General features: G+C 39.6%; 1 protein-coding gene across 1 annotated transcript in view; it reads left to right on the top strand.

Moving 5' to 3' along the window:
- The window catches only part of ITGA6 (integrin, alpha 6), a gene marked incomplete at its 5' end in the record, with an annotated part of 23,116 nt that extends 1,354 nt beyond the window's left edge, over positions 1-21,762 (top strand). The window contains 23 exons of the mRNA XM_009072142.1: positions 1,095-1,350; positions 2,825-2,956; positions 5,227-5,437; positions 5,876-6,069; positions 6,202-6,290; positions 7,037-7,164; positions 8,886-8,981; positions 9,453-9,514; positions 10,833-10,990; positions 11,922-12,077; positions 12,741-12,856; positions 13,768-13,957; positions 14,049-14,132; positions 14,332-14,411; positions 14,562-14,639; positions 14,738-14,840; positions 15,842-16,015; positions 17,025-17,123; positions 17,495-17,605; positions 17,689-17,787; positions 18,110-18,235; positions 19,663-19,792; positions 21,396-21,762. Of these exons, the coding sequence (XP_009070390.1) occupies positions 1,095-1,350; positions 2,825-2,956; positions 5,227-5,437; positions 5,876-6,069; positions 6,202-6,290; positions 7,037-7,164; positions 8,886-8,981; positions 9,453-9,514; positions 10,833-10,990; positions 11,922-12,077; positions 12,741-12,856; positions 13,768-13,957; positions 14,049-14,132; positions 14,332-14,411; positions 14,562-14,639; positions 14,738-14,840; positions 15,842-16,015; positions 17,025-17,123; positions 17,495-17,605; positions 17,689-17,787; positions 18,110-18,235; positions 19,663-19,770 (2,850 nt within the window). The remainder of the gene's footprint in view (positions 1-1,094; positions 1,351-2,824; positions 2,957-5,226; positions 5,438-5,875; positions 6,070-6,201; positions 6,291-7,036; positions 7,165-8,885; positions 8,982-9,452; positions 9,515-10,832; positions 10,991-11,921; positions 12,078-12,740; positions 12,857-13,767; positions 13,958-14,048; positions 14,133-14,331; positions 14,412-14,561; positions 14,640-14,737; positions 14,841-15,841; positions 16,016-17,024; positions 17,124-17,494; positions 17,606-17,688; positions 17,788-18,109; positions 18,236-19,662; positions 19,793-21,395) is intronic.
- Positions 21,763-21,979: the final 217 nt, after the last annotated feature.

The following is a 21,979-nucleotide window of genomic DNA, read 5'->3' as shown; positions in this document are numbered from 1 at the left end:
AGCAGGATGTGAATCTGGTTATTTAAGGACATAGAGGCAGTAATAACTAGCTTCAGCCTGCCCCAGAACCCAAAGGGGGCAAGAACAGATGGAAACAGTCCTGTTTATTGAATAACTAGTCATCAACTAAAGCTGTCTTGTCTTTTCTGAGAAGGAACTTTTCTTTGTAAGTGGTAAGTGAGAAATATACTTAGTAGATGAGGCATGGGCAGCCTTAAAGTCACTGTGCAGCAGGACAGTACTGCAGTGCTCTAAGTGTGGAGCAGCTGGGGTGTTTGCCTAACATTTAGGCCTTGATAGGAATCACAGAAAAGGTTTGTCAGCTGAGAAACCTGACTTGCTTGTGCCCTTCACACACCTGTTACATCTGGTTCTGCAAGAAACACTGCTGGCAGAGGGGTGTGATTGTTCACATTTTTTTTCAGTAGTTTCGTGATTACACTGCTTAACCAAGTGGCTATTCATCCTTTGTGTTAAATATTTGATAAGAATTCTGTTCCTGGGGAGCAGTCTGAAAGGTTAAGCAACAGGTTGTGTGTAGTGCTGCTGCTCTGCCCCAGTGAAAGTTACCCATGAGTGGAATATCCAATGTAGCAAGTAGGAACAACTTCCCACCCCTTCACTAGAAGAGCTTTCAGTCTCTGCCTACTAGCACTTTTCTGGAAGGGGTGAGTTCTGAATAGTCTCAGGCAGATGGTAGTTGAACCAGCTTCTCATGTCCTGCACAAGCATGTAAGACATTTAACTCTCAGAGCTGTTGGGAAACACAGCTACTTCTTTCTGAGAGAGGGTGTTTCTCTCCTCACTTCTTGAAAGAGAGGCATTAGGTATCAGGGAGAGCTTTAGGGATTTAGCCTGTGGCCTTTCTTGACCATGGAGTTGGCTGCTTGGACTTGTGTCTGTAGATGCCCAACCTTTCCCATATGTTGCCCCTAGGGACCAGTGGACTCCCTCTGCATTGCAGCACAGATATGTCTACACGGTGACTTTACAGCATTGCTGGCACAAAGGATTGCTAAAGGAGACCAGCCTTCTTTGATGACTTGCATACAGACATACAGAAAGCATCACTTACTATTTCTTCTGTCTTGCAGACATGTGCACATCGCTATGAGAAAAGGCAGTTTGTAAACACAGTGCAGGAAACCCGGGATATCCTTGGAAGGTGCTATGTGCTGAGCCAGGATCTCACTATTAAGGATGATATGGATAATGGAGTATGGAGTTTTTGTGAAGGTCGTTTAAGAGGCCATGAGCAGTTTGGTTCCTGTCAGCAAGGTGTTGCTGCTACTTTTACTAGAGACTATCATTATATTGTGTTTGGTGCCCCAGGCACTTACAATTGGAAAGGTATGACCTGGCTTCCTTCCTGCCTATACTTCCCATTTCCTCTGGATTGCTTTCAAGGGTTGCATCCAAAGTTTTCATGTTAATTTTTTTTGAAGGGAGGGGATAACAGGAATGTAGTGATTTTACCCTGTTTTCACAAAGCACTGTGCTTCTGTATGAAAATTATTTCCTGAAGTTTCTTTAAAATATCTTTGAGGTAGCATTTATGAATAGATGGTGGAACTTTGCACACATGTACAGCAAATTTTTCCCTTATTAGTCTTAGTCTTATGGTGGGATTGAGGGCTTACTCTGAGGCTTCCATACTGGAACAAATTACAACAAATGAAATTTTAAAGTTATTTGACCAGCCTTTTTTCCTGCATTTGAGCAAGTGTTTGATAGCTGCACTGAGCTCTCTGTTTATCCTGCAGTGTTCTCCACTTTATTCTTTGTGAAGTCTGTGGAAAGTAGTACTGTCTAATTAAATACTGGAGAGTTGCAGGAAGATAACTGAACAGAGCAGTACTACATATATTCATATCTAAATCCATCCATATCCATGTAAAATTTCATGGATAATTTATCTAAGAGCCAGGTACTCTGTATCATCTAGGACATATTCCAAAACATAAGGGGGAGAAAAAAAACCCATAGATATTGTCTGTTAGTTCATATTGGGAAGCATCTAAATGGCCAGCTCAGTCTCTAGGTGATTTTTTTCCTCTTGATCTTCATTGCACCTACAGCTGTAAATACTTCCCCCTTGAGAACATCTGGTCCTCCCAACCATCACATTTTTCCACCTCATACACCTATGCCTGCTCTATGAACCACGCAAAGTCGTTGAGTTAAGCTCTGGCACAAGGTGTACTTTACTGAAAACTTAATCTTCCACGCATCTGTCAACAAAGTCTGACCAAGCTGAAACAGCATATTGAGTTCAGATGCTGTTTTGCTTTAATTGCAGAGAAGTGCTAGGACAGTATATCAGCTCTTAGAGTACTCTTCTGTATGATGGAAAAACATGTTTGTGCTTGCCAAAACACTAAATGTGCCTGTTGGTAAAAGGGAAGCACACGTTTTACCAAACAATAGCTCTTTTCCCCTTAAATATAATTTCTAAATATAGCACTGTTTGCCATAGCTGAACAGTAATTCCTGTGTACTTAGCTCCCTGTTAAGAGAGGCTTTATTGAGACTAAGAAACATGGGATGAGGGTGGTTTCAGACCAAGTGGGTTCCAAGTTTGAGAATTTTCTTAGTATCCCATGTTTTCCAGGTCACTGTGTGGCCTCTCTGTAGAGCAGCATGACATTCTGGCACACAGGTAGAACAGCGAGAGAACACTCTCACCCAGTTCACTATTCTGTGTTTGTCCCATCTTAACAGTAATCACTATCTCATTTGTCATAATTAATGTTAGTTGGGAACCATTTATTTGTTATTTTTCTCACCATTCATTTGATTTTATTTTATCATTTCATTTCTTCAGGGGTGATTCGTGCTGAGCAAAAGAATCAGACATTTTATGATCTGGGTATCTTTGATGATGGGCCTTACGAAGTTGGTGATGAGATCCTCCGAGATCAGAATCTAGTTCCTGTTCCTGCTAACAGTTACTTAGGTAGGATTAAGTACATATGGTAAATCTGTTTAGGCGTCTTAAACATCTGTGATGATATGAAATGGAAGCAGAAGAGCTTTCATTGTGGACCCTGTAACATGTTAACCATTTTGGATAATTCACACCTCCCTCTGTGTTTATGGACCAGTTTTAAGTGTGAGATGATACTCTGCTGAGGTACCTAGAAGTGCTGCCATTGTAATGTGAGATTCAAGAGCTGTGATGGGACCTATAGAATCTCAGGGAGTGGTTAGAATCGCTCTGGTGGATCAGCACAGTGTATGGAACTGTAGTTCTTAGTCACAGGGTCTCTATGTGGGATCAGAAGGTTTTTCACAATCTAAGTTTCTGTTAAGACTGCAGCTTTTCTCTCCTGGTAGGTGAGTGCAATGCTTTTATTCTTCAAGTTTTTAAAACTCCAGTAGCCTTTTTACAGACCTTTAAAATACCCTAAGTACTGTTTGTATTTAATTGTATGTGTGCTGCAGGAGGTGAGTCTCTTCCTCTCTGTGCGTGCATGAAAGCAGCAATGTGGCCTTAGGCCAGCAGATCTTTCTGTACACCAGTCAGACACGTTGGTGCAGAGGAAAGGCTGCAGTTTTGGAAAGGCCTTAAGCGTAAATAATCTTCCTGTTCCGGTGCAGATTTCTGTGCTGTGTTGATCCACTGCTTTTGGCATATGCAACAAATACAGTTTTGGTAACTTGAAACTGGAATTTCTATGTGAGTGGTGGAAAGCTGAACAGATGGGAAGGACATTGCTAATGTATAAAGTAGAAGCAAGTTGAGATGAGAGTGAACTTAAAGCTACATATCTGTTAGTGGAAATAGAACATAAACTTCTGTTAAATATCAGCAGTAATTACTGGGTGTAAAAATAACACTAAAAATCCCCCATCCTAAGACCTCATGTTAGACAAGCTGATAGCATCTTCTGGTGAAATAAGAATTGGTAAGGCGAGGAGTGCTGTGGAGGTGCCTTTTGCTGTGACTTTTTGCAGTTTCATAGCAAATGTGTTTATCTCCTAAATGTAAATGCTGCCTTTGATTTGTTATAATCAAAACCACTTCCAGGCAAGCCTGCTCTTCATTGTTCCCTCTGTTTAGACAGTAAGCAAACATGGTTATTAGGTGCTTTGATTAACTACTATTTTCTTTCTCTTCAATCTTTCACTCATGTTTACAGGTCTTCTGTTTTTGACAGCTGTATCTGATACTCATCCAGATCAGTTTGTGTACAAAACGTTGCCTCCTGGCATACAGGTGGACAGATTGGAGGATGTAATGATGAATAGCTACTTAGGTTTGTGACCACTTGAGGTGGCAGCATTTGGTCAGACATAATCTCCAGACCTTTGACGTGATCCTCTTTCCTCCATCCCCTCTCATCTCAAACACATTGCAAGTAAAGCATGTGAAAACAGGGATTCAGATGAAGAGGAGATGGCAAAGTAACAAAGCTTCAGAGAAACACTGATTTGTCATGCATTTCTCCAAACCCTCTCATTCCTCCCCAGGTTGAAACTGTCTCATTGTGAATTGCTGTAATTGAGAATTTGCATAGTAGTGGTGAAGTGTTTCAGAAGGAAGACTCCTATCTGCTGTGTCTTCCTTCCTTGTAGCATTGCAGTTTTCTACTTTGGCCTTTATTGGCTATGTTGGTATGTGCAGTATAATCTTTTAACTTGGTTTTTCATATATTTTAAAATGCATTGATTTTTATAAAGAATATGTAAGACTAAGTTAATTTGAACATGTCCTCTAGGGCTGCATTAACTCCAAATTGCCAATTTCACCGTTACTGCGTAAGCTGATTCTCAAATACTGTATACCTCATTCATATAAAATACTGTGCTTGTACAGTACATTTTGCATGTTTGCAGTAGAATCATACTGACTTACACTAAGGATGTTTTAAAATCCTTTTGCCAGAGGTGAAATACTCGAGCTATATTCAAGTGGTAAGCTGGTGTGTTTAAAAATGATCTTGCATTTGGTGTCCATGAAAGGTAGATCTGAGTGGGAAATGAAATATTATGTTTTGTGAGGGAAATACTAAATGTAATGTTTGGAGGAGTGTCGACTTGTAAACATGCATCCACCAGTCCAAACAGAAGTGGAGAATTCTCAGGATATCATACTGTGCTTTAGACAAAACTTGTATTCCATATACCACTTTAATATAGCAGGGAAAGTTTTTATTTTTCCTATTAACAATTCAAGCTGTTATTTAGTTTGTTTATAATTTATTTTTTTTTCCTCTGTTAAAGGTTTCTCTTTGGACTCTGGTAAAGGAATTGTCTCCCAAGATGAGATGACTTTTGTGTCTGGTGCCCCAAGAGCCAACCACAGCGGAGCAGTGGTTTTACTGAAAAAAGAGAAGAATCAGAGAGCACTTTCACTGGAACACGTGTTTGAAGGAGAAGGCCTGGCCTCTTCTTTCGGCTATGATGTTGCCGTTGTGGACCTCAACAGTGATGGGTATGGCTGTGATTAACTCCTGCTGCCTGTGTAATGAAGGGTAGTGATCTGGTTTATTGCTGCTTGGGTTTTTCACATTAGTAATACAAAGAGTGCCAAATACTATTTTCCATATTTTGCTGGAGGAAATGGAGAGCCAGCCAGAACACAGTCTGCCTTTCCAGTTATAGAAAAGAGTTTTATTTAAACAATTAGTGTAAACAAAGAAAGAAGAAACCAGTCTCACACCTGAAGAAGGCCCCAGAAGATCCTTGTGTGCCACCAAGGGAATAAACCAGCTTGTAGTGTCAGTGGGGCTGTTGTTGCTCAACCAGTTCAATGCATGTTTTAGTCTTTGTTTAGCAGCTCCTTGGGCAGCTGATCTTGAGCCCACAGTCTGATCAGTTATTTTGCACAGTTCTGCAAAAGCACTGCTTTTTTATGTGTTTTAATCCCAAGCTGGCAAGACATTGTCGTTGGAGCCCCACAGTACTTTGATAGAAGTGGAGATATCGGTGGTGCTGTCTATGTCTACATGAACCGTCGAGGCAAATGGAAAGGAGTGAAACCTGTTCGCTTAAATGGAACCACTGACTCCATGTTTGGACTTGCAGTTGAAAATGTTGGGGACATTAATCAGGATGGATATCCGGGTGAGTGGAAAACAATGACAATAAAAATGTATGTGACTGTTTTGCCAGCGCCAGACTTGGAACATCTTACTGTGATTGCACACTGCAGAGAGAGCAAGAATGACTTTAGATGTTGCAACTTCTTTTCAACAGATATTGCAGTAGGGGCTCCATATGATGGTTTTGGCAAAGTATACATTTATCATGGATCCAGGAATGGAATAAATACAAAACCAGCACAGGTAATGAAATAACCTTTACTATATACAGTTAGTCTTGCACAAAATTAAAAAGAATGACAGTGCTATTCACCTTTTCCCCTTCCATTACTATTAGTGGGGTGATGGGTACACAGAAAAGTCACGGGACCATTCAAAGATTGCACTGTTGAACAGAGAGATTAGGAATTCTTGATATTAATACACATTTTTATTTCTGGGGCTGCCCTTTGGCACCAATAATATGTAGAGAATGAAAAAGGCATGTAGATGTGTAAGTTTTGTTCTTTTGAAATAAATCTGGTGATTTTGAAACAATTTGTTTCTTTTTTACTACTGCTTCACTTTCTTCTAAAATAAAAAATGTTTGTGCCTTTTTCTTTTTTCTTGAGGACCATTGTGTCTGGTTTTCAAGGTGAGAATGAAAGTTGACTACACTTCCTAGAATACTGTTAAAATACTTTACAGAACACTTTTTCAGTTTTAAGTGCCTATAGTGCATAAATACTATAACTGAAGATGAGCTAAGCAGCATCTCTATGCAGATCAGTAATTTCTGGTACTCACTGCTATTGCAAAGTAACTTCTTGGAAGAAAAGCAAATCATCTTGGCACGTCAGTGTTGCCTACCTGAACTGAACACAAAGGTCTTATTTCCTTGTATCTCTTCCCTCTTTTTTCTGGCTATAACACAGTTATGTTCACTTGTTACTTATTTCACTTTTATAGCTTTTAAATGTCTGAATTCCCTTAATCTGTTTGCTCTTTAGATTCTTGATGGTGAAGAAACAGGCACCAGTTTCTTTGGTTACTCTATTGCTGGAAACATGGACATGGATAAAAATTCCTACCCCGATATTGCTGTTGGTTCCCTTTCAGATTCTGTAAATGTGTACAGGTATTCCATGTAGCACCTTAACTAATGACACCAAGATTTGGGGGTTAGTGTTTTAAAAACAATTTGCTTAGAAGTAACAAAAAGCTGTCTGGCCAGGAGTGTAATTTTCCTACTAGAAGCTGGAAATTTCATGGGGAGAGTGGGGGATGGGAATTCCAGAAAATGGTTTGTTACTTTATCTCCCTCTTGTCCTTGAGAAGCTTCCTCACAGTCAGTACAGGGGAGAGGGTGAATGTGGGCAGTTCCTGTGGAGTGCTGAGTGTGCAGTGTATCTGTACCTTAGCTTTGCCCTGTGGTAACTTGGATGCCTGTGTCCTTTAATGGAATTTAAGGGTGATCAGTAATTCTTTTGCCTTAAGGAGAAGTTAACTGATAAGTTTGCCAGTGCTTTTGTTTGCTGCTGTTATATTATCTAATTGTGCGTTAGTGAAGACAGAACAAAACCAAACCAACCCCACCCCCTTGTTTGTAGCCAAGGATCCAAACCAGTGAGGCATATACAGCCTTGCTGAGCTTGCTCTGGGGCCCATGAAGCAGCAGTGAGGAAGCTCTGCAGATAGATCCTTTGGGGTTTCTGTAGCCTATGCCTTAATTAGGGATGAAGTCAGAGTCTTCTGCAGACCTCTGATTTTTTTCCAGTTTAAGGTACTGTTAAACTGAATCACTAGTGATGAGCTGGAAGAGGACTGTGTCTCATCATCAGAGCTGTGAATGCTGCATCTAGTTCAGGTTTTTGGTGGTTACTGGCAGGTCCCAAAGGAGGAGGAACAGAAACTCCAAAACTGCTTGTCTCAATTTTGGGAATGGAAGCAAATTTACTTTTCAGGCAGAACAGCCTTTCCTACAATTTATTTTATGATCCCATGTCTAAGGTCTATAGTATCTGTGTACATAATTGGAATGTTCTTAAATACACTGAAACAGCACCCAAGAAACAGCACCACAATTGCTTGTGGAAGAGAACAGAGTAGGTGGAAGCAGAGTTAGTTAGATTATTAAGTGTTCTGCTTACTCAAAAAGAGCTTTAATCTTTTGCTGATAAGGGCAGGACAAAACCTTTTACCAAGGCGAGAACAAAAACCTCTAAGGTTACAAGCAGTGAAAGGGGTGGCTCAGTTACAAAGAGGAGATGGCTTACTGGCTGCTTTAAACAACCCTTAGGTGCTTTGATGGGAACAGGATCAGCTCAGTCATTTGTTCATGTGAAATGTCTTCTCTTGTCCCTTCCAAAAAGGAAGAGAAAGTAAAAGTTGTCAGGCTGAATTATGGTTACAGCCTACATGCAGAGAAACTGGGAAATGAAAACATCATTCCCACAGCCACCCAGGCTTCATGTGAAAGCTGTTGTGAACAATCTGAATGAAATTCAGTACCTACACTTGTTCACAGGGGCTGAATTACCACTGGGGTAGAAACCACCACTGGATTTTCTGGGTTTTCTAAGTGTGTAAAATGACAACCACAGTATCACATTAATGTAGTTGCTTCCCTGGCAGGTGTTCAATACAACTGCAGTTGTTCTTTGTGACTTGCTTTGCTTAGCTTTAAATAGTTTTCTTTTGTTTCTAACCAGTATCAAAGCCAAACTCTGTTGGGGTGTCTTTGTTGCAAATCAGTGCAGGTGTGGAGGGCACCTGGGATTCACATGAATTATTTCACTAATCTAAACAGAAACTTCTTTTTATCCCTTTTTTTCATTCCCCATTTTTTCCCAAATGAAGATCTCGGCCTGTGATAAGCATTAGAAGAAACATTACGGTACAGCCTGACAGAATTGATCTAAAGAAAAAGAACCCTGAGGACCACAGTGAAATATGGTAAATAAAATAATGTATTCTGTGAGAAGCCTTGGTGTATTGAGTGTTGTATTGTCAAAATTCATTCAGTGATGATGCTGAAGGGATGTAACAGTCATGCAGGTTAAGCAAATGTGATCATTTTGACTTGCTGAATTTGTTATAATTACTGTGCTAAAGACAAGGTGTGGCATATGTTCTGTTCATAATGTCCACTTTTGAAAATGAATGTCACTTTGCCACTGAAGACTTTTAACACAAGTATCTTGGCTTGAACAGCTTTCTCTTGAGTAGAGAAGTAAGAGCAAATGTCAGAAAATTTTGTCTAATTGCTAATTAACTACTGTTACTTGCTTTGTAATTCAGTCTAGTAAGCAGCAAATACTGCAGTCATAAGACTGATAGGATCAGTTAATGGACTATTAAAACTTTTCAGTCTGTTGGTCTATGCCTTATTAAAGTTAATATTAATTTCTTGGCAATTTTTTACAGGATGGATGTGAAGGCATGTTTTCAATATACTGCAAACCCCAGACATTTAAATCCAAGAATAAGTAAGTTTTGATGATAAATATTTTCTATCTGTTTGTGATGTGGTTTGTTGGGTGGGTTTTTTGTTTTTGTTTTTTTTTTTAAAGCTTATCATGGAATCATACTCAAATAGTCATAGTGACTCAGAGTGTGACAGATTTCAAATGTGACTCAGTACTAAGGTCAGTCAGCTGTTGCACTGTCTGTATTTAGAGTCATGCTGGTGTGTTAAGCTGTTCTGTGGAGGACAGACTGAACTGAAGCTTTCCGAGTAATGTAAGTGCCAGCGAGGAAGTGGCTGCCATACAGACCCAAACCATTTTGCCTCTCTAGGTTACTGCTGCTTAAGAGATAGTTTTAAAAGCCCATTTTAGCTATCGCTAGTAAGCAGGTATTTCTCATTGTTGGCTTATCCTATAAAACTGTGTTCTGTATTCATGAAATGGTTTTGTGGAAATCAGTAGCTGAAATAAAATAAATATCTGTATTAATAGAAGACTGGAAGACCGTGCCATAATTATAATCAGAAATGTAAAGCACTTGTTACAAGGCTGCTGTTACTACCTCTTGCAGAACTGTGTAGGGCTTTGAGAGGAAGTGAGAAGAGCTTTAAGCCCAAAGTTCCGTTTGCTCCTGTGTTGTCATGAGTTTCTCAGTTACTTGTAAAGTCCATAGGATGTGTTTGAATAAGGTCCTGGTCCTTCAACAGGTCGAGTGCTTCCAGCTCTCGGAGGCTGCTCACGTGTGCCCACGTGTGTGCCCCAGCAGCCTGGCACGCTCCGTGCTGTTCCCATCCCTGCAGCATTGAACTGGCTTGGTGAATACAGACAGAATTAAGAGAGGCAGAGTTCACATCTATCAAAACATGCCTCAGCACACACCTACAAAGCTCTAGTCACACTTCTGCTTTCACTGTTAAAGTTGACAGTGTACTTTGACCTCAAAATCCTGCTGGGTCGCAGGTGCCCCCTGGACACAGCAGGAAGGCAGGACACCCAGGCAGGGTATGTAGAGTGTTGCACCTCAGCCCTCTGCTGGCTCCACAGCTGCGGGTACAGCTCCACAAACAGCTCTGTCTGCCCGGCGGGGAAACGGTGTCCCTTGGGAATAACAGGATCTGGTTTGGAAGTTTGCTTTAGATGCATGCACAGGGTACTGGAGCAGGACAAAACTGATATGGAGAAAGCTGTGTAAAGAACTGGGAGCAGTTTGGGAAGGCCAGCACTGGCTGAAACAGTCTGCTAGAGGAATGCTGAAGGATCATACCTGGAGGAATTAAAGTTCTTTTTAATAAGGCAAGGACTCTTTTTTTATAGTGACTGACTTTATTTGTTCACCTAGAGATCGACTATACCTTTGAGGTGGAAAGCGAGAGGCGGCAGCTGGGGCTGCCGTCCAGGGTGCGCTTTAACGACCACCAGTCCGACCAGTTCACAGCAAGGACAGTCCTGAGGGGACAGAACTCAGAGGAGTGTGTCACTACCAAGCTTATACTGCAGGTAAAGAAGAGTATTTGATTTCTGCTTCATTTAGATCTGTTTAAAACAAAACAATGGGATTTTTTTCCAGCCTCATGGAAGGAACCTTTGTCTATAACTGAAGTATCACATGCAATATAAAGCTTAAAAAATAGAAAACCAGTGTAGTTGAATACTTTACTATTCCCTGCACACATGCTGCTGCTTCCTGTTGCCTTTCTTGCAAAGTGTGAATAAAAGTTGGTAGTCAGTGCAGCATGCTCTAGAGGTCAGTAAAGCTGAACTAATTTAGAACAATAGAGAGGGACTAAATGCCAAAAATGGACAGTTGTTTCCAACAGAAGTAATTGTGATGGAATTTCATGGTGTGGCTGTCCAGGAAAAGAATTTTAACCCATGGGTTTTGGAGTGGATGAATGGGAAGAGCAAGAAAGCTTGGTATGTGCTCTCTTGACTTGGCTGCCGCACTGGTCCTTAAAGGTGGCATTGTTCTAGGAGCTCAATAAATTCCCTCCATGTGGCTCATCAGGAATGAGTCAGCCTCTGAGGTTGCTTTTGACCACAGCAAATTAGAGAACTTGACTTGATGCAATAGAATCATAGAATGGTTTGGGTTGGAGAGGACCCTAAAGATGTTAGTTCCAAACTCCCCTGCCATGGGCAGGGACATCACCACCAGACCAAGTTGCTCAAAGGCCCATCCAGCCTGTTCCAGTGTTATTTTACTGCTGCCTGAATTACCATCTGTTGTTCCTAGGAATTCTTAATCATGAGAGAAATCATCAGATTGGGAAGCCAGGGGTAAAAAAAAGGCAGTCAGGCTGAGCTCTGTGTTCTTGCACATGTTTAGAAAATACTAGGTTTATGTGTCGTACCAAAAACTAGTCTTTGGGTTGGTTTTTTTTCTTTTCTGCGCTGTACACTAACTAATCCATTTGAAATATTTTAACAGGATAAAATTAAAGACAAACTACGTCCCATTCCAGTATCAGTCAGTGTTAAAATTGTTGGCCTGGACTCTGCCTCGCAGTCTACTAGCAAGGAGAAATCACTTCCAGATCTTATACCGATTCTAGATTCAAAAGAATCTGAAAAAAAGACCACAAAAGTAAGCCTTTGATACCACATATTCACATAAATCTGCACTTTGATAAATAAATGAATTTTAAAGACTGTAGAAAGCTAAATGATGGCCAAAGGATGGCTTATTATTTTACGTTATGTGTTGTTCTGAACTTGTTACAACACATTGGGAACTACCTAGGGATTGTTTTTTTTTTCTTTCCCCAACAAGTTTAGGAGGAAATGTACTTTAGATTAAAAACAGAAATTGATTGACTCCTGCTGTGAACACTTGTCCCATGTAACAAATAACTGTTTCACAGTTAGGATGCTGTAACAGCATTTCAGCAGTGACTGCAGCAGTGATGTAAAAGGGAGGGAATCTCTCAGTTATAAGTTCTCATTTCCTCAGTGCTCATTGAAGAATCAAACTTAAGGATGTATTTCCTCATTTGATGTGTACCTCTCACTTAGAATTATCCAACTCTGCTTTTTAGTCACATTTAAAGTTCTAAATTACCAGCACCAAGGCCTGTATCCCTCAAAGAAAAACTCAATGGGCAGGAAGTAAGAGTCAGGTTCAACTCTGAACTCTGCCCAGGACACTGTCTCTGAGTTTTGTGTAGATGCTTTATACAGTGCATATCAGAAATCTTGTTTTAAGCTACTATCATGTGTCAGGCAGTAAAAGTGCTTTGGCTTTATTTAGGTGGAGTTCTTAAAAGAAGGATGTGGACAAGACAATGAATGTCACAGCAATCTGAAACTTCAGTACCAGTTCTGCACTAGAGAAGGAAGTGGAGACAGGTTCACTGCTTTTCCACGGTAAGCCTTGATTCATTAATGCATTGCTAAAACTCAGATTATTAACAAGTGCTTAAAAGAACTTTTAGGAGGGTTTTGAGAGAGAGAACAGCTTTGTTCTGTGTCTGGCAAACACAGCCCTATGTAGTAGTACTGTCAGGGTGAGGAAAGGGCGAGAGGGGATGAGCTTAAGAAGAAAAGTGGCAGAGTCAAATGGATACAGAGTGGCCACAGCTGTGCAGATGTGGCTAAAGGAATAGACTTTTTAATGCCCAGAGAAATGAGTTCTAAATCAGCCTTCAGTAGGGTGTGTGACACTGTTAACTGTTAACTGTTTTGCAGATGAAATTTGATTGTGAGGATGATAACTCAGTATAGTATAGTCTAATAGCCCAAGACAAGCAGTTAAAGAGAAATGACCAGAGTAATCATTTCACCATAACACAGACCCCCAGCACCCTGCTGCCTCCCTCCTCCCTGCAGTGACATTAGAAAAGGGGTAAAACAAACACAAGGAAGTTCTATGTTTACTTACTGCCAACAGTCAGGCACCTTCAGTAGTGAGTGCCACAACCTGACTCAAAAGCCAAAGCCATCTATACCTTCCAAAGAAAAAGCAGGTCAGTAGATTGATTTGGAGAAAATTCATCACTATGAAATGAGTCAAATAAAAGTGCTGGTTCAGAAATACTATAGACTCTTGATTACTTGAGGGGTTTGTCAGTCTGTTCTGTCCTGTTAACTGCTGGCCAATTTCAGAGATTAAATACTGGTCTGGGGAAGAAAACCTATGACCAATCATGTGTTTATTGCCTTACAGTAATTCTTCCCTAATAGGGGGAATTCTATTTGGGTGAACCATAATAAGAAGGAAACTTTCATACTGATTTGTTTTCCTAATGCACACAACCCTGTATACTTTGTTTCTGTAGTGAAAATGGCATACCAGTGCTTGTTCTGAAAGATCAGAAAGATATTGCCCTGGAAATAACAGTGACAAACAATCCATCTGATGTTAACAATCCACAAAAAGATGGTGAAGATGCATATGAAGCTAAACTCATTGCAACTTTTCCAGACAGTCTGACATACTCTGCATTCAGGGAGATGAGGGGTTATCCTGTAAGTATTTTTAAGAGAAAAGGTACACAAAAAAAACCCTTTAAAATATTTTCAGCATATTTTTACTTGTAAATGTCTTCTGTTTAATCAGGAAAAACAGCTAACGTGCGGTGCTAACCAAAATGGCTCTCAAGTAGAGTGTGAACTTGGAAATCCTTTCAAAAGAAATTCCAATGTAAGTTGCACCTATTTTACTCAAGTGGTAAAATCTCATTCCTGACTGCAGTTGTCCAAAGTTTCTGTGTCATAAATGGAAATTTGATTGGCTCCTGTCTTTTTAACTCTAGAACCTGATGATGCATGTCTATAATATTGCATATATCGATACATTTTATAACTTGCTTAAATATTTTATTATATTCTTTCTTGTCTAGGTAACCTTTTATCTGATCTTAAGTACCACTAAAGTTAATGTTGATACAACAGACTTGGATGTTAACCTGAAGCTGGAAACGTAAGTTTTCTCTGTGTGCATGCACATGTGCTGTGCTTTGAGAGACAGTTGTAAACACTCTGAATCCATTTGTCCCATTCAAAAAATGAAGAGTAGAGTGAAACCCACTAAATTTGTAAAATAAACACCATTGTTTCCTTTTCATTGTAGAACAAGCACTCAAGCTAATTTGACTCCAATTACAGCCAGTGCTAAAGTGGTTATTGAATTGCTTTTATCACTCACTGGGTAAGTGTTGATAGCATAACAAATGGGGGTCTGGGGACAGTTTTGCTGCAGAATCATTAAAATCTGATTATTCTCCTTCCCCACCCCAACCTGAACAGAGTTGCTAAGCCTTCTCAGGTATATTTTGGAGGTAGCGTCGTTGGTGAGAGCGCTATGAAATCTGAAGATAATATTGGAAGCCTCATAGAGTATGAATTCAGAGTGAGTAATTTAGATTAATGGCAACAGCTGCTTTTAATCAGATGCACAGCTTAACGCATATGAATCCTTGGAAAAGCTGTTATATTTAAATTGACTTTCCTTGTCCCCAAATCCTGAGTTCCTGATCAGAACATACAGTCCCACTGTGCCTAGAGCTGCTTTAGGCCTTGATGGTTTACCATCCTGTTTTGAGGAAGTGGCCTGAGACTGGCTGCACACTTGTTTTTTGTTTATTTTTTTTTGGAGTAGTTCATGCACATTGTGTTATATAGCATAAACCCTCCTGCAGGCAGGGAACAAAAGTTAGAGCAGAATCCTGACTGCAGCTGCCCAGGTGTGAGCTGGTGCACACAGGCAGCAAGTGTGGGTATGCACTGCATGAGGACTGAGCAGGCACAAGGAGGCACTGCAGATATGTGGGTCTGTTTCACTGTTTTGATCTTGTGCCTAATAACTCAAGAAGACTAAGAGAAATTGAAGTCTATCTCTGTCAGTCCTTTACACTTCTGTACCTGCCTGCATTTATTATAGTAGCAGCAGCTAGAATATCTGATTTAGAACTTGCTATCATGAACAGTAACACTAAGCAAGTGAAAAACAGGTTGAGAAACAACTTCCAGACTTAGGAGAGCAAGAGCTGGTTATCTTTCTGTGTCAGAGTTCCTCATAAACTTGCAGTTTGCCTCAGTTATGTAACTGACTCATTTGTTAACTCTAAACTGGAGCTGTCATTTCACATGAAGGCAGATTTCTAAAACTCAACAACTAAAAGTTCATGTTAGGGAATTTTAATCCTTATATGTTTAAACTCTGTATTTACTTGCTAGCCAAGTGTGCTAGTTTAGGTATATGCTTTGTCTTTGTACTGTTTCAACTGCCTTTCATCTGATGTAAATTTCTTGTTGACTGTGTGCTTAAAACGTGTCCAAGTCAATAATGCTTTTGAGATAAAAATCCCTTGGAGAAGTATTTTACCGTTTACAGAATGTTTGTTTTAACAGGTGACTAATTTGGGCAGACCACTGAAGACATTTGGCACTGCTTCCCTGGACATCCGATGGCCAAAAGAAATAGACAATGGCAAATGGTTGCTTTATTTGATGAAAATAGACTCCAAAGGCTTGGAAAAAATCTCCTGTCAACCTACAAGTGAAATCAACAGTTTGCATGTTGCGGTATGTTACCCTCACTTGTGTTCATGAATGGGTACCACGTGAAAGCACCACAGCATGTGATAGTTAAGGCATCAGAGCTTGCCTCCAGAGGGGCTTTCTTTTAACTGAAGAAGGTCACAAGCACAATACATGAGCAATGTATCAATGATTAAGCTTATTAGGAGACTTCATAATGAGGCTAATACCCTGAAGGATAGTTGCTGTGTTGTGGTGACTGTTACTGCCATGAGCACTGCTGTCATATGCTCTTACACAGGATGAAACTGTTCATGAGTATTACTGAAATCTGCTCAATAATATAAAAAATCTGAGTTCTTACTCAGAAAACAATAACAGCAAACATCTCCCTAGCCTGGGGGAATTCCATGTACCTTTTTAAAGACAAAGGGCTTCCATTTGAATGTATTTCTTTACAACAAATCTGATACAAAAATCTCTCAAGCAAGTTTCATAGCCCTGCATTGTGCCTATATGGCAAAGTCTTTTTTACTAAAACCTTAGACTTCATTCCCCTCTCTCCCCATAAAATCATATGGGAAGAGTTTTATTTTCCACCATTAAAACTGTCTGCACCTAAACCCATTCTTGTCAGATTCACTATATTGGTGAACATAACTTTCACAGAGTGTAAGTGGTGTACAGTTCAAAAAACCTTGCATCTACTGACCTTAGCAGAGTCTTTCTTTTAGCATAGTACCATTAATGGCCCTCAATATAGAAAAAAAATGGAAGTAGCATTGATTATAAATCTAAACCTCCCCTTGCCCTATTAAAGAAAATAGTCAGTGGGACTTTCTTCAGGTAATCTCAAATTTTAGTAATTGTCCTGACTCTACTATTGGCAGTAAAGTGTAGGTAAGTAGGGATATAGAATGATGTCACTCGTGCTGATTTTGGATGAAGAAAACACTCACTGAACTCTAGTTTCTCTGCTTGTATGGGGTCAGAATTAAAAGGTTTTAATGATAAACTCCTTACCTTTTTTACTCTTTTTTTTATCTTCTTATAGGAGTCCCATAACTCAAGAAGGAAGCGTGAGGTGGCAGAGAAGCAGATTACAGACAGCAAGGCATTTTCTTTATTCACAGAAAGAAAATATATGATCTTGGTAAGCATATTGCACTAACTACTCTTGTCAGATGTCTCCCCTTGCACTCCTGAGAGGGCTTTTCTGAGTTTCGCAGGGTGAAAGAATGTATCTCTGCTTTTAATGTATCAATGCTTTTAAAATCTGACCATTTACATCATCTACTGATAAGAGATAGGAAAGTAGGAAAGAATATCTGCATAGTTATCTACATTAAAATAAACAGGTAATAGCATCTTTGTTATCTTTTCCTCTTGCAGTCAGCACAAACAGATACTGGCTTGTGCACATCAATATGATGCATAAAATCCAATATTTAATCTTGGGGAGGAGGTTTAGACAAGATCTGTGAGGATGTGTTTTTATTCACATGCAGAAATCTCTGATTGCAGGACTGCAATGCAGGTGCACGTTGTGTGGACATCAAGTGTCCCCTGAAGGGTTTGGACAGCAAGGCATCTATTGTGCTGCGTTCCAGGCTGTGGAACAGTACTTTCATAGAAGTAAGTCCTCTCACCTACCGTGTCTGAAAGGTCAGAGTTCTTTGCTGTTCTGTGTCTAATATCCACATTTTGTTTTGGAACAGCACTACTCCACAATGAACTACGTGGACATTCTCGTTAGGGCTTCGATCAGTGTTCCTGCTGCAGCTAAGAATGTTAAACTCACAAATGAAGCTGCTCAGGTAGGTTCAATGATTAATGGTAACCATGTGTGATGGTTGTGATGGTTCCAGCTTATCTCAAAAGACCAGGAAACAAACAGTTTAAAACAAAACTAGCTAGAAGTGTAGCTTTTTAACTGAGTTTTGAATTATTGATCACTTCTACCTTTTGATTGGGTTGAAAAAATTCACAACCATATTGAAATGATACCAGTAGGAACTTTTTCTTCAAAAGCATTTTGCAGAAGATATGTTGTTAGAGAAGAGGTAAGTCTATATAAGTTGCAGCTTTATAATTAAACGTGGCTCTTCTGAACTGCTCTTCGCCTTTTCTGTCCTTTAGGTACGTGTTACTGTCTTTCCTGCCAAACCAGTAGCCCTTTATACAGGAGTCCCTTGGTGGATCATCGCAGTGGCTATTCTTGCTGGAATCCTGATGCTTGCACTGTTGGTATTCTTACTGTGGAAGGTGAGTTTTCATTCATCTGGTTATTTTTTATTTTCTGGTCTATAACTGACAAGACAGCAAACTAATGAAGCAAATTATTTAAGACTTGGGACTCAAAACAGGGCAAAACCACCCTCACCATATATTATCAATTTCGCAACATTTGGAATGAAAATGGTTATATGGTTATATGTTTCGTCATTTTTCTGTTTTCACATCCTCAAAATGAAGCAATTTGAATTTTGGGCAAAACTTGAGACAAATGTTCAGAAACCATAATCTGATAGAGATGGATACAGCTAATGGGAGCTTCTGCAGTTAGGTGTAAAACTTCGTGTTGAGCTATCTTTGCAGGGCTTTGTTCTCATAACATTCAAAATACCATTAAACTGAGAGTAGATGAAAGTAACTAAAAGGTACAGTAATAATACGTAGCTGAGTGTGTTGGTAGATTTATGTAGTATTGGCTTTTTATCTTAGAAAGCCTAAAGGAGTAAGTAAGTACTTAGAACAAAAGGTTAACAATCTGCAAAAGAAAAAAATCAAGTACCTATTTTTTCTAATGACCTTCGGCATTTTTATGACTACTTGTGGTCCCAAGTATGACAGAGCAGTTCTTCCAGGTGTAGGCAATGGGATAGCAGAAGGTTAAGATCTGTTATTGGGATAGCAGAAGGTTAAGAAAGAAGAGGTACAGACTATCCTATCTGTTACTTCCAGTGAAACTACAGCAATTAGCTTTGCTGAGCAAATACTATTTGCTGTAGGTTACTTCTCACAGGATAGTTCTGACTTCCTTGTTTTCCAGTAAATGTCCAGCTGTTCCTTCAAATGTTCCTGATTAATTAATACTTTGGGTGGGCTGTTAGCTTATAACTACTAGTGTTTTAGTGTGCATGAAAATACATTTTTCACATGCACACAGAGTGTAAAATGCTGCTTTTGTTGACAAACACTGTACTGCAAAGGCAGATACACGATTGGTTTAAGACAAAAGCTTGTTGAACGGGTCAAACTATTACTTGTTTTTGTTCTACCACGTGTTTTTGTCTGTCCTGTGCACAAGTCAACAACCAGGTTCCTGTATAGGCTTCTTTCTGCTCTTCACAGACACTTTCAGTTGCTATGGTCATACTTTATTATAGCTTGTCTTAACGAAAGCCAAATGGATTAATTACAAATCTATCAAAATGCCTCTAAAATAATATTCTCAGGTCATTCTGTTAATAACTCAGGTTATTCTGTTATTTTATAGATCTAGTCCAAGGAGTTCTCAGATCTGGAAACAGCCGAGTTCTTGTAATTTTTATGGTTTTTTATTTATGGGGGGTTTTTTTGCCTGTGAAGGGATAATGGGAAGACAGTTCACAGAGTTAATTTTAGTCAGTTTTAACAGGTTTGACTTCACCAGTCCACAAAAATTGACTAAATACCTTGCTTCCTTGTAGTGTGGTTTCTTCAAGAGAAATAAGAAAGATCATTACGATGCCACATATCACAAGGCTGAGATCCATGCTCAGCCATCTGATAAAGAGAGGCTTACTTCTGATGCATAGTATTGATCTACTTCTGTAATTGGTAACTGATGATATTTTTCATTTTGAGCTGTGGCACATGCTATGGTTGTGGTGGCTAACTACGAAGCTTTTCCTGCATATGTTCTATTAACTTTTGGACTTGAAACTGTCATGCTTGCTCGTTCTGTCCATGGATTTTCAGCTTTTGGTGCATGTGGCACACACAGATGTTTACCTTGGTCTGAAATGCTTCTTGTTTATTTCTTTAGTAAACATGTTGATCTGTGGCAATGGGGTTTTAAATTTCTGTTTTAACATCACAAGTAAGTCTTTAAGCTTGCAAGATGGTAATCAGCACTGTAGAGTGAAGGTGTGAAGATAAAGACTATGTGGAGGATACATAAACTTGCTTTACTAACCTTTAATGCATGCTGGAAGGTACAAGTTGCTTATAACGAAAGGCATTTTTGTAATGACAGTTTATTGCTGTGGAAGCATCTGTCTCACTTCAGCCCTGAGGTTACTCTTCTAGGAACACACTTTGCTGAAGCTACTAGATGCATGATTTATGCTTCCAGCAACCTTTATTCAACTTGAGATATTACATGCATGTCATTGTTTCAATAAGTGATGCTTGGGATGGAGGGGGTGGGGGAGGAATTCTTAACAAATTATGTCAAAACAGTGTTTAATGAAATCTTAACTATGGAATGACTGGAGATTTGGTCTATGCTTACTGTAATTTTGTAAAAAATCAGTTCCATGTGAGTTTTAATATCAAAAAAGACCCTAAACCAGCAACCAACCAAAACACCCAGCCCTCTAAATGCCATGAACAAAGCCTTGTCACTTCACTATTTCCTTACCCCCAGCAGTATCTAATGATGGTTGGCACAGTGTCTCTTAGTCTTAATCTTGACCTCAGTGATCCATAAGCATGTAAAGCTGAGTGTCTACGACTCATCTTTGTAACACTGTGGCCATAGCTCCATTTTGTTTTGGAAATCAATTTCAGTCCATTCCTCAATATTTAAAGTCAGTTTTTATAGTGGTGTTGAATAAAAAATTGCTGGATTTCATGTAAAGTGACTTCCCACAGCAAAGTAAGCAGAATGGTTCTAATACTGCATCCGTGTAGTTACTTCAGTGGACTGTAGTTGGGACAGTCCTTTGAAAAGCAAGGCCCTAGTGTAACTTTTCTTGAAGGTTCTGGAAATCTTTCTGTAGGTTTTGAAGGGTAAATCATGTCCATCACGTGCCCGTACAGGAAGACACTGAAGTACATACCTACATTAGATTCAGGAGAAGCAGTTTTCTTGAACTTTTTGCGTAGCAGTAAATGCTCTCATTAGATAATGAGCAGCTTTGTAACAAGACTTTTAAGTCTTGTAAAACAGATTTAGGGAGGTACTGGAGGGAATCTTTTCAAGGTATTAGATTACCACCAGCTGGTCAGATTGTGCTATTTGTCTTCGACTGCTGCTGGAACAACTAACGCAGACCTTGGCTCACATTTTTACAGCTACCTATGCTACGTTTTTGGCCTACATATTTTTGGTTTCAATTTTCTTACCTGTATATTTGTGCAAAGGAAGAATATTCTGCCTCTGTAATTGCAGTACTTTGTCAGCAACTTAAACTGTTCTTTTCCCTCTGTGCCGCAGTGCGGGTTCTTCCAGCGCTCCAGGTACGATGACAGTGTCCCTCGCTATCATGCTGTAAGGATTCGGAAAGAAGAGCGACAGATCAAAGATGGGGAAGGCAAAGACCTTGAGACAAAACAGTGGCTCACCAAATGGAATGAATATGAAAGTTATTCTTAGGGAAAAGTGTTTTTCATCCACAAAGTTCAGACAGAGGTGAAGGTTTTCATTAATGCAATACTGATGGAGTTTAGACCTATGAACACTATGGACATTCACCGTTTGATTGTAGATATTACTACTATATTGAGGCTTTTATTTGCACAGTTAAAATTGCTTCAACAGACTTTATTTGCATTATTTAATTTCCAAGCTGCCTCTTTCCCCCTTGAAATCTAACCCACACTTTACAAAATACTATGTTGATCTGGGGTCTTTTCTGGAAGATATGCAAAACCACTGCAGCAGATCTTTTCCTGTGATCCTGACCTTCTTCTAGGTCTGTAAGGAATGCGTGAGTTGGGTCAAGACAGGTTCTCCATCCTTCCCTCAACTCATAGTGCTTTATAAACACATAGTGGCCTTAACACACTTTGTTCAAGTAT

Source organism: Acanthisitta chloris, unplaced genomic scaffold (assembly GCF_000695815.1).
Source record: "Acanthisitta chloris isolate BGI_N310 unplaced genomic scaffold, ASM69581v1 scaffold8263, whole genome shotgun sequence".
NCBI lineage: Eukaryota > Metazoa > Chordata > Aves > Passeriformes > Acanthisittidae > Acanthisitta > Acanthisitta chloris.
Note: the sequence above shows the minus strand (reverse complement) of the source record. Positions and strands in the feature narration are given on the sequence as shown.